This window comes from Stegodyphus dumicola, chromosome 4 (genome assembly GCF_044657685.1).
Source record: "Stegodyphus dumicola isolate Sdum_Otavi_A_Nest chromosome 4, ASM4465768v1".
NCBI classification, from domain to species: Eukaryota; Metazoa; Arthropoda; class Arachnida; order Araneae; family Eresidae; genus Stegodyphus; species Stegodyphus dumicola.
The window spans coordinates 184,101,815-184,114,301 of record NC_140771.1 but is presented as its reverse complement, the minus strand read 5'-3'; the positions used below and the strand labels follow the sequence as shown (position 1 = coordinate 184,114,301).

Sequence of the window (12,487 nt, the reverse complement as noted above, 5' to 3'; positions counted from 1 at the left end):
AGAAGCTGTGAATTGCACCTGCTGTTGGAAATACACTTGTCTTCTGTAGTTTCTTCTCTTATTTCCGCGTCAAAAAGCCACACTAGGGATCACCGTTCTTCCTTTAATGGATTTGGATTTGTTAGGTTTTAATCAAGGACAACCTAAAGGAGACTGACCCATATTCACGTTACACGGGAGAACAATAAATCGCGTAAAATTACTTAGCCAGCCCGCCCTCTGGGATTTAAAAACGAGAGAAACCAGTGTTAAGGGTTTATCAGCTCGGTTTATCCTCCTTTCATGAGCTTATTGATTAATTCTCATATTCAACGATTGTTTGGGCAGCGCAAGAGACTGGTTACCATTTTTGAATAAAAAAATACAACGCCTACTTTTTATAGCACCTCATTTGTTAGTTTACATTTTTCTGATAGTTCTCTCTGTTTCCCTGGTCATCTTTATTAATTTATATTTTAGGTCATCTTTATTAACAGTTCTACAGGTTCTCTATGACAGTATTACTCTATTTATGAACAACTATTTATAATAGATTAGTTTACATCACGCATAATTTAGAATAATATTGACTTTATCCCAGAAAAGTTAAACCAGTGCTTCGCATTTGCATAACAGTTTTTTTTTTTGACAATCCTTAGTAATTAAATAAAAATACATAATTAATAAATTGATAGAACGTAACACTATATTTGAAGGAACATGTTAATTGCTAAGCAAGACAATAATATATTTAAACATAATTCGATTAATTTTCTGTACGCGTAAGTTGGCCTTAGTTTTGGTGTACTTGAAAGCAACTTGTTTCTACTAGATTCTTCCCAAAAGCTATATTCTATAAATTATGCTTTTAATAACTTAAATATTTTATGGGAAGAAGGGAACTATTTTATAAGCAAAAATATTATAATTACTTAAAGTTTAAGTTATATTTAAAAAAAAGCCTAGATTATTTAATTGAATTTTAATTTATTTAATTAATCACACAATGGAAAATTTAGTACTATTAATCAAAAGTTAGTAAAAATTACATACCCTGTATTATTATTTATTAATAATATTATATATCATAAATTACATCAAGACAAAGAGCTATAAGTTTTATATTTTTATCTTAGACATGTAACTTCCATTCGCAGATACATACAGATAATATTGTAAGAAACACAGATTATACGGTAAAAAGGTTTCATTTCTGTGCGTTGAAGTTTTGTTTAAATAAAAAATCTTATATTTTGTATGATTCGCTTCATTAAGCTTTAGTGAATGAAATTCATAAAGTTTCAAAATACCAATAGAGCTCGTAAAGATATTCGAGAATGAATTTATTGACTTAGATCACTTTTCAGTCATTATTATCAAACCATCTTTGCTCCAGATTTCTATCAGGTATGGCAAGAATTTATAAATAAAAGCTATTAAATTTTGAGATAAATCTTTGCTTACTGTATATAGAACTACTTTGTATTTATTATTAGTAGTTATAATTTTACGCATATATGAACATAACTTTCAAATTTATTACATGAAACCCGAATTTTATCAACGGAGTGATTTTGGGAAATTATATAAAATTTAAAGACTATATTTCTAAATGCCTCGTATATTTTCAACTGAAACGGTTTCTAAAAAGCTGTATATCTTAATTTAAGAATCTCTATACCTGGGAATACGTGTCTAATACCAACATTTAAGGAAATAAATCCTGCAGCCATCTCGTCTCGAACATCCTCTGTGACATGATATCATTGTTACTTAAGAAGGAAATCATATCTATTAACATGAAAGCGGCTTATATCCTATTACAAAAGTCAGTTCCGTTCTCATATAAGCGAAACACATTCATTGGAATCCAGAACATTATATTAAATTTCTAGTCATGGGCATAATTTGATTTGCTCATCTACTCAAATACCAAGCCATATCGGTTTGATTTCGTACAAATCCATGCAAACATATTTAATTTTACTAAGGATTACTACTCAGTAGAAAATAAACCATTTCAAACAATTCACTCAGGAAGAAATATTTAATTTAGAAATTTATAGACTTTTATATATAAGTATAATGCAGCTTATATGTAAGATAAAAATATATAAATCAGCTTTAAAATTTAATTTAGTAATACCCTCATAATTCCTCAATTCTAATACGGGTATTTCCTCTTTGTATTCTAAAAGTAATATTAACTTTTCTGGACTGCGCCATCTGTAGTCTGTCACATGCCTTGCGTAACGTAGTAATCTGTCACATGCCTTGCGTAACGTAGTAATCTGTCACATGCCTTGCGTAACGTAGTCAATTTGGAACTTGAACTCAAAAGTTTGAAAACCGACACCTTTCTAACCTAAATCAAAACGTTCTTCTTAATGAGCTTCTATATTGTATAATTTCGCTCTTTAGTTTCTACCTCTGTTGCCGCTTGAACCCTATTTCGCTCTGCTGTCTTCAATTCCAAAATAATTATGAAAAATGTAAATGTTCTTGAATATGCACGATTGGAATGCCATGTAAATTGTAGCCACAAAAAGCTATCTGCGTGCTACTCCATCAACATTGCCAAGTCTTTTTCTTCTGCATCCCAATGAGTTAACATGATGTCCCAACTGCGAGTGGAAAATTCATCTATGGAATCATAAAGTATGTTAAAGAAATAAATTCTGTTTCTATGCTTCAAATCTGAATGGGAATATTTATTCGGTCACTTCTTTTAAGCCTCGAGATATTTATTTATATGGCTATGCGAATGTGTACTTAAACAAGTGTGTTACAAATTTTATTTTCAACCTCATGGCAGTGTCTGCATAATTAATAAACCATCTCTTCAAATTGTCGATTGTGTTACAGAATTCAACAGAGAAAAAGAAATGAAAATACAACGTAGTACGTTCAAAAGTAATCCAGCGTCTGTTTATAATCCAATGATATAAGAGTGTTTTAAAATGTGGCAATGTTCCAAATTATTCCAGTGCTGTGAAGGTATCTACGTTACGGACTAAGGTTACTTATGCTATCTACGTTACGGACTGTTTAACCTACTGTTACGAATTGTCCAGCCGCGGTAAGATAGCTTCCCCTCAAAGCGGGTTTAGTGTTGCCATAAAATCGCAAGGGAAAGCAAAGTTGCCATATTTGGCTCAAAATTGCCCATTTGGCGACATGCCATAGACGGATGGAGAACCTTTTGGAACGAATGTAGAATGAATGTGTAGATCCTTCAGCATAGTTTGCAATATGCCATCAAATCTGTGAACTTTGAATCTTGAATTATATAATTATGCATCTAAGTTAGCTACATTTCCTTTACTTCACGAATTATTGCTTAGGCATAATAAAGCCCTTTTCCAAAATGTTAGGTTAAACAAATACCTTCATGATATTGAATTTTATTACAAAAAACTAAAAAAAAAAAAAAAAAAAAATATTTCTTTTATTTTTATATGTTTCATTGTTTCTGTTGCTTTAATTTAGTTGAATTAAAAATACGTTTCATGTTGACGCAAATAAAGTTTTAATTTACTTGCCTGAATGTCTGGAAGAAAAGCGTTCTGTACTTATATTATCAAATAAAAAATTAACCTTATTTTTAATATATATTCTTTTCTTTGATAAAATGAAACAGAATAAATGTTCTAGCTTGCATTACAATAGTATCAATGTTGCCTACAGAAGGGAAAATTTAATGCAGACATTCGGATAGATTTAGTTTTTAATTATTGTGAATACTTCAATTCCTGTAACATTTATATAAAGGGCTGTAAAATGTGTTGCTGGCATCTTGCATATTATGAGGCGTTATTGATAGCAAAACATCTGAAACATTGCAATAAAAATAACATAATATTTGGAATCTTCAGTCGTTGTCATAAACTTATATTCCATGGATGTTTTAATAAATGATTCAGTATTATGATAAAAGCAAACTTCTAATGTTAATTGCGGAAAGTTATCTAGATACTTTATCATTTATAGTGCAATATACAGGACAGATTCTAACAGCATTGTTGATAGCGTAAGTATGAAAATTTTATATAAAATATTATTTAAAAGTATTTTAAACCAAAATTTTCCTTAAATTATGTACATTAAATCCTATATAATCTAATTTAAATTGTATTTAATATAAAACTGAAGAATCTATTATTCTGCAACAAAATATAATAAATACTACTTTACGATACCTTTCCAACGAAAGGATTTGGTAGTTATTAAGAATCTGATTACTAATCCTTTCTTCTCATTTTCTGAAACTTTATCTTATGGAAGTTCTACGCAGCACATACGAGGATTCCTAAAGAAATCGTATATGATCTACTTAATTGCAGGAACTGAGCCCACTGGGAGGGGGAAATACAAGAAAGCGAATTCATTATCGCAGAATTCTCCTCAAATATCTCTCATCTCTATTGATCTCCGCATTGCAATCATATTTTGTTCCAGAATCCTTTCGAGATGTTCCTCCCCGAATTACGGATCACAAGCGTCTCTTGAAGGTTCCCGAGGGAGAAACCTTGGAAGCTCCTTGCGCCTCTCAGGGGTTTCCTATACCAACGTACGAGTGGTACAAGAAAGAATCCAGAGATAGGCTTCAACCTTTACAAATAGGAAACCGATTTCTACAACTGGATGGAACCTTAGTATTACGAGATGCAAGAGTAGAAGATTCAGGACACTATGTTTGCAAAGTGCAAAACAGCGTGGGTTCGGACACGGCAGAAACAGAAATCCTTGTCACAGGTAAGATGGATTTATGATTTAATATTTTAGAATCAATCTGCTATATTTAATTTTAAGTAAAATAAGCAATCAATGCTTAAATGAAGTTGAAGTTTAAATTCGCGTCAAATATAGAAATGCTGCTATAACCATATTTTAAAAAGGATAAATCTCTCTCTCTATGAGTATATATAATCTTTCTAAAATTGCGCAAAAAAGTAAGAGTAATGGGAAAAATTCGAGCAAATTAAGAATCTAGTAAAATTTAAACAATTTCCTAAATCACTTATAATCACATTCCTGATCATAGTATATTCATATATGATGAAAACTAAAATCATGGGACTCCTAAGAATGGTAGATTGCAAATTATAACTGTACAATCGAAATTTAAGCGGATTACATATACTCTTTCTTATGTCATTTCGACAATATTGCTTCTGTTATACCTTTAAATTTTCTTAGTGTCCTAATATAATTCGTATATGTAAGTCTTAAGGATTTTACACTTTGCCGCATATCATAAAGAATATTTTACTTTTCTTAACTTTAAATATGTTTAACTAAAACTGTGTAATTTGAAACTAATTTTTTATATATTTAATTTTATGTTTCTTTCTTCTTATATTTAATTCTGAAAGAGCAAAAGAAGTAAAAAATAAAGGAAAATCACTGCCTTTAAACGCAGAAAAATTATTTTTCCAAATTTGCCATAAGATTGCATTCATTTAAATTTCTACTTTAAATCTGATTTGATCTCCTATAAATCGAATCTCATCACCTTTGAAAACCATGTGCTGCTAATGAACGGTTAAATGTTTTTCCACGTAAAAATCTATTCTTGCGTCTACTTTTGCATCATATCTGATCAAAGCGAGCGAATTTCTGAAAATTTTCAAAATTCAGAAAACTGTGTTAGAACGTCTAAATACTCTTCATTTCGAAGATAAAGTTTTTGTATAGTCTATGTGTAAAAAAAAATCAGGATTTTTGAATAGTTAATTTGACCGTTAAACAAGGATTTGTGAGAAAACTTCAAACTAACTAGTTTAGAAAACATTAATTTTGAAGACATTTCTGTGCAATATAGTCAACATAATACGGCATTGTTATTGCAAATACCTACGTGTAAAACTTGTCGAGAAATCCTCGTAGGTAAAAGGCGTTTTTATCGATTTCAAGATTTTATCTAAGCAAATAGCGAAAATCAAATTAAATAAAACAGTGTAAAAATGACTCAAGATCTGGATGAAAGTCTAACGAAGAAATGGAATGAAATTCTGACATTAAATATTTTCATTTATTTAGCGGATATCATTGAAATTTATAGGCATTATAACATAAAAAATTTATTTAGTAATGTAATTATTAATAATATTTAAAAATGAAAGTTTTTATAAATTTAGAGATGATCACAGAATTGTCTGTGATAGTCACAATCAGAGGTTTTATTTTCAAAAATAAAGTACACATTACAGAGTTTCTCATGAAAACTCTTAGACCATAAAAGAAAAGCAGAACATCTCTAAAATATTGATAATAAATACAAAAGGTTTATTATATGGATAGTAAGCATTACGCGACATGTGTACTTTACTGTTTAGAATAATGATAGCTGGAAATGTTACTAAAAGGCAGACTGAAATGAAGATTTTTCATTCGAAAATTGCATTTACTCCTAATTTGTTGTGTTGAATGCAGTGTTAGACTTCGTGTAAGAAGAGTGAACTCATATCAATGTGTCTCATAATTCGATAGCGAGAGGAATGTAGCTTATCAGAACTGCAGATTATTATACCTCACAATTATTGTTCGCAATTTGCAACAGATGAGTTCAGGAATACTACACATACGGGTGCAATCTCAATGGCACTCACTTCTCAACTACCAAGAAAATAGACATCTTATCTGCATCCCTGCCCAGTTGGTGACCCAGAGTATAAGATGTGGCTGTTTAATAAACGTCGTGACACTGGGTTACGAAATGCGCATGTAGCAGATTACTAGGAATCCGCACGCATAGTGCTACGCGTGCAGTGCAGTGACGCGTGCAGTGGCATGAGCCACTGCTTAGTTTGACGCTTATCAGTGCCTGCAATAAAAATTTCACTAAAGCATGCAGACTCATCAGTGGCATGATGTTTTCTTTTCTGGAAAGTCTAGATTTCATATATACTATATTAAGAAATTTTAAAAAAATTGAAAAGATTATTCCATCCGAGGAATAAAAGTGAATACTTATCTGTCTCGGCTGCTAACATTTCACCATTCTATGCAGTCCGAATTCTTCCTATAAGGTTTCTTAAACTTTGAGTCGCGAGCCCTAAGGGGGTCGCCAAAAATTTTAGCAATTTTAACATTTCCTAAAATTATTATAATAATTTTAAAATTACCAAATATGTTTAATGTAAACATAGAAAAAGATATGACAATAGAGACAAAGAAAAAAACGAAAACGTTTCGAGGCATTCTTTTTATAATATCAACGTTCATTTTTCTTGCTTTGCACGTGACACTCTTTTCGTGTGTTACTTATTTAAAATTTTCTCATTTTCTATGTCTTAAAATTAGAAATTAAACTTAATGACCTAAAACTGCAAAAAGTATATTACAGTACAAGTGAAAATAATTGACAGTTTCCCTCACGCGTGTGACGGATTTGCGCAATACTTATGGGGTCCCACAAAATTTTTGTAAATATTATGGGGTCCTGGGGTCGCGGAAAAATCTCAGTGATAAAAAGTGGTCAAGAAACCCTACTCTGCAATATAGATCTACGTGTTGGGCCATCAACATTTGTACTTTTGCGCATTTGTATTTTTAAGTTTCTACTTACCATTATTCCTACATCAGTACTGAATAATTCTTAACTTCTTTTTATTACATTTGAGTCAGTAGGATGGTTTTTCTGTGTTCGGATGGAACGTTCAATAGAAAAATTTATTTTGTCACTTTTTCTAACTTACAAATTATTTGCTCGACTGTGTTATTCTATGTGCGAAACGCTCTAAAATAAGTGCGTTACAAATTTTATTTTCAACGTTATGGCGGTGTCTGCATTATTCCAATGCTTTGAAGGTCTGTGTACGTAGTGTGAATGTGAAAAAATATTTCCTTTTACTTTCCTCAGTCACAATAATATTATCAATTATTCATGTTACATGTTATGCATATATTATTATAATTTAATTATTACCTCATAGGAATAGTATTTCAATATATAACTTAAATAAACTATGAGGTAATAAAATTAAATTAATACACAGTTCAACTAATTTAGAAATGTGAAAAATAAATATCAAATTAGGTAAATGAATAGTAACCATTAAAAATCCTACTATTTACTTGAACATATAAGATTCATTATAAAATTATATAAATTGAACAAATGTTAAAAAATTTTAACAATGGAAACAAAATGTAAATATCAAAATTAAAGTATTGTTTGTATGCCAAAGAAGAAGCAAATTTCGTTTGTGACGAACAGCGATAATCCCTAAACTGTGAATTTGCTAAATGAAAATTATTTCGCTTTGAAAAATGAATTCTTCTTTGGCATACAAACAGTAACTTACTTTTGCTTTTTTACATTTTTGTTTTCTATTGTAATTTTTTTAACATTTGTACAATTTTATAAAGTATCAAACGCATATTCATGCACACATCTTTTGGCATATACTAAATAACATTCAGATAAACTTCCACGGCATTTTTAATGGTTACCACTCAGCAGCCCAATCTGACGTTTATTTTATTAGTTGAGTTATATATTAATTTACTTTATTTAAATAACAATGTATTGAAATACTGTTCCTAGGCGGTAATAATTAAATTCTAATTTATGTAGATTATGTTTATTCTAATAATATATATGTAGTTGAATATCCAATAAACTTCATTTGAAATTAGCTCATATAATTTAACACTGTAATTTTATTCAAAATATATCCTCATAAGATTATCCTCAAGATCTTCAAAGCTAGCGAGGAAACAATTTTTATCGCAAAATTAAAAACAGGTAATTTGAAACTAAAATTTTAATTTAGTTATGCACGCTTTCCATTTTTTTTTTTTTTTTTTTCTTTCCAGATAATATTTCGAAGAATTTCATCCGAATTTTCATTCTTTTTAAAACATTTTATGCTCTAATTTCTTCGATGAAAAAGTCCTAAAAAGTCTGATTAATAAAATAAAGAACAAATAGAAAATTCAATTTGTTGGAGTCGGATGTAATGAAATTTTTTTATCATTCGGTTTCGACAGAAACGTAATAAATTTCGATCATACGTTCTCTTAACACATATATAGGTATTATACTTTAACTTTGAAATTTCTGACTAAAAATTGATTGGGTTAAGTGAAAGACTTTGTAATACTGAAATCCGCTAGTGTTGGAAAGATTTTGCATTAAATTTCCTATGCAATAAAATATTTCCTATGCAATTAATTTAATAATTTTACGCTTTGAAAGTGAACATAATTATTCTGAAAATAGGAATTGTATCAAATTTCATTTTATTGTTTATTAAATACAATTTCAGTTTTACAAGAATTGTTGAATTGAATTGTTAAAAATACTTTTAAATACCGTACTTTAAATTAATGTACTATACCATATTAAGCTTAAAATAAACTTCAGCCTAACAGCTAACATACTGAGCATCTTAAGCTGTTATCGAGTTATCGCTCTTAATGCCTTGTCAACAGCAAACATAAAATTGTCAAATTAAAAACCAATATAACAGTTTATTAAGCCATCTCTTGTGGTTTACAACTAAAAATACAAAACAAACGCTGGAATATGGTATAATGTTATATATGAGTCTGTTTATTCTAAAGTGTAAAACTTCACAAAAAGAGTTTAAACCACAAATAAACCTTTAAATTACACTGGAGCGACAAAGGTTAAAGAGGAGATGCTTTTCCAACGTAACATGGTTCAAAAGTGTTCTCCCTCCACCGAAATCATGTCCATAAATAAAATAACTGAAAAATAATAAAATCTCTAAGATGCGTAAATATGGTACAGTTGAGCAAAACCATCCGAACAAGAAAACAAAAACTTAAAAAGGCTTTTTACTGAAAACATAGGTCCGAGCACAACTGAAAAGAAGACGGAAATATCTATATGACAGGAACCAATTCTTTAGAAGGGGATATGATCAGTCCTGACTGCAATACAGGAATCACAAAATCTGTCCATGATGAGGACAAGGTTGCCAATGAGTTGCTGAGGTATCGCTCTCCATTTATCTTGCAACACAAATTTCAGCTGCAGAATCATTGCTGGCAATTGATCACGTAACTGACAAGTGTCTCCCGAGAAAGATTTATGTCTGGGGACCCTGCAAGTCTATTCATGCATTGAGTATCTTCTTTTTCCAAAAGGTCTGAGACAGCTACTGTATGATGCGGTGTAACGTTATCAGTCGTGAAGAGGAAGTTGACCCACAACGCCCTTAAACAGAAGCACGAGAGGCAAGAGAACTTTAGGAACCCCAGGTGCAGTAGCGGACACCAGTGACTAAACCTCTCTGGAAAACGTAGAAGTCAGTAAGAGTACCAAGCATGATACCACCTCAAACAAGAACTCCGGCAACTCCCAAAGGCTCTCTTTCCATAATGATTCAGGGGTGATGTTCCCTTCTCCCTCCAGATGTGTATACATCTAGAATAGTTCGTGAGGCTAAATTGAAATACTACTCGCCCCTATTCCTGTTGTATCCAGTTCTTGCGCTCTCGGCACCACTGAAATCGGCATCTCTAAAGCGCAAATGTTAACGGAACACTATGCACTACTCATTATGCATTACAGACCACATTTTTACAGCCTCCTGGCCAAAGTAAAACGTGGTATCTGATGTTTGGTAGTTTATTGCATGTACTTAGCTATAACTCGAGTTGCCTGCCGATTGTCTCTTCACACCAGTAGGGCAATATACGGTCTTCACCACCGTTGTTGTTCATGGATTACCATTGCTAGGCGCTAAATTTTTCTCTCGTTTGGAATGCTCTCCAGGCTCGTGAAAAGATGCTATAAGCGATCCCGAAATCCTATGCCCCACTTGTCACACTTCAACTTTCTTCTAACTTTCCAATGATGTGAACATTGGAAAAGGCATTCAGACGATGTCTCTTGGATTGTCGGTTAGCCATATCACACGGTAGTGTGATAAGGTCGCATAAAGGAAGAAGAAACTGAAGATTAATATGGACAAGGATGTCTTGTGAGCATAAGCTGAAAATTATTATTATTTAACTTCCGAATACGTTTTCAATAGTTGTTATTAAAATAATTAAATTGTTGGCAATGTTAAAAACGCAGGTCCGAGAGCCACATATTGCTTTCGCACGTAAAATGTATAGAATTTGATTTTAAGAAAAGAATTTGAGGTTTTTCTCTTGTTGATTGTATGTATCCATATTTTGGGCGTTCAATAAAATTTTCATGTGGTGTTCCATCATTAGCGTTTTCACTGGAGTTCAACACCATACCATTGAAGCATTAACATTACACTACATTAGTATCAACTTGACCTCTTTGAAATTATTTTACACTCTGCGCAGTAGCTTTCACCGAACAGCTGCTCGCTTACGACCTGTGTACTTTATAACACACATTCTGTTTAGTCATATAGCATTTATATTCATGCACTCCTGTACCGGTCCCAAGTCTCTTTTCTGGTTGGACATTCGGTCATTTCTGTTACCTTGTTACGCTTTTATGTTAATTTCACCTCTTCGTTCCTAATTTTTTCACACCAGTGTACTAACAAAGAGTAAAACATTTTAACTGCTTTAGGAGCAGCGGAGATGTAGTGAAAGGTCCAAGAAAGTTAAACTCCTACACCTAAACTATATCCCTACACTAACAAAACAATAACACGCGAACAAATATTAATTTAGAAATCAAACAACAAAAATGAGCGTTTTATTTTCAAATTTTCACAGGACTAGTTTCGATGGTTTTACCAAACCATCATCCTCAGCTGCAAAAGCGCAAGTTAACGAGATAGGATATAATGATTAGATAAGATAAGATAAGAAAGCCTGGACAGGAGATAAGCTACTGGCGCAATCTGTTGATGAAACCACAACTAAAACATAATTTCTTTAAAGGCTGAAGGCAAAGATGGATTGGAGTTAGGGTCGTTAACTAGAACGGAAAGATATTTTTGAATGTGAAATGACTCTAGAAAATCCCGTTCAACAATGGAAGATGTTTTTGAATAATTTTGACAGCAGAAAAACTGAAAGTGTGATTTTCGGACCAACAATTTTGGGCAACAGAAGACTTCTGTGTTTCCTTTTTTCTAGCATAAGCCTCATGTTTCTTGACGCGAAATTTTAAGGCTCTCTTAGTTTGGCCAATGTAAATTAAACCACACTGGCAAGTAATCCTGTAAATACTCAGGAATTCATATCCGGAATGGGGTTCTTGAGTATAGAACTCGGAATTTTATTGATGGGAGAATAAACGACCCGAAAGTTAAATTTCTGCAAAATACGTGTAACTTTATAGCTAACTGATGGAAAGAAGGAAATGACAACAGAATTTTTATAATCTCCTAAAACAAAAGTGTGCCTTTTGGTGTGTTGAAATGAGAATTTTTTAACTGCTTGATTAATAATGTTAGGTGAAAAGTCCATGTCAATAGCTATTGCTTTTAAATAATTTAGTTCTTCATCAAGGGATAGTTTGGAGAAGCGAACTTGAACAGCACGGAAAACATAGAAATAAAATGCAGTTAACTTTTGTTTAGTCGGATTATAT

The 12,487-nt window shown here is 31.6% G+C and overlaps 1 protein-coding gene across 1 annotated transcript in view; it reads left to right on the top strand.

The window, feature by feature from the left end:
- LOC118186524 (cell adhesion molecule Dscam1-like) overlaps positions 1-12,487 on the top strand; it is a 685,332-nt gene that overhangs the window by 346,843 nt on the left and 326,002 nt on the right. The window contains exon 5 of the mRNA XM_085815869.1: positions 4,438-4,734. Within this exon, the coding sequence (XP_085671995.1) occupies positions 4,438-4,734 (297 nt within the window). The remainder of the gene's footprint in view (positions 1-4,437; positions 4,735-12,487) is intronic.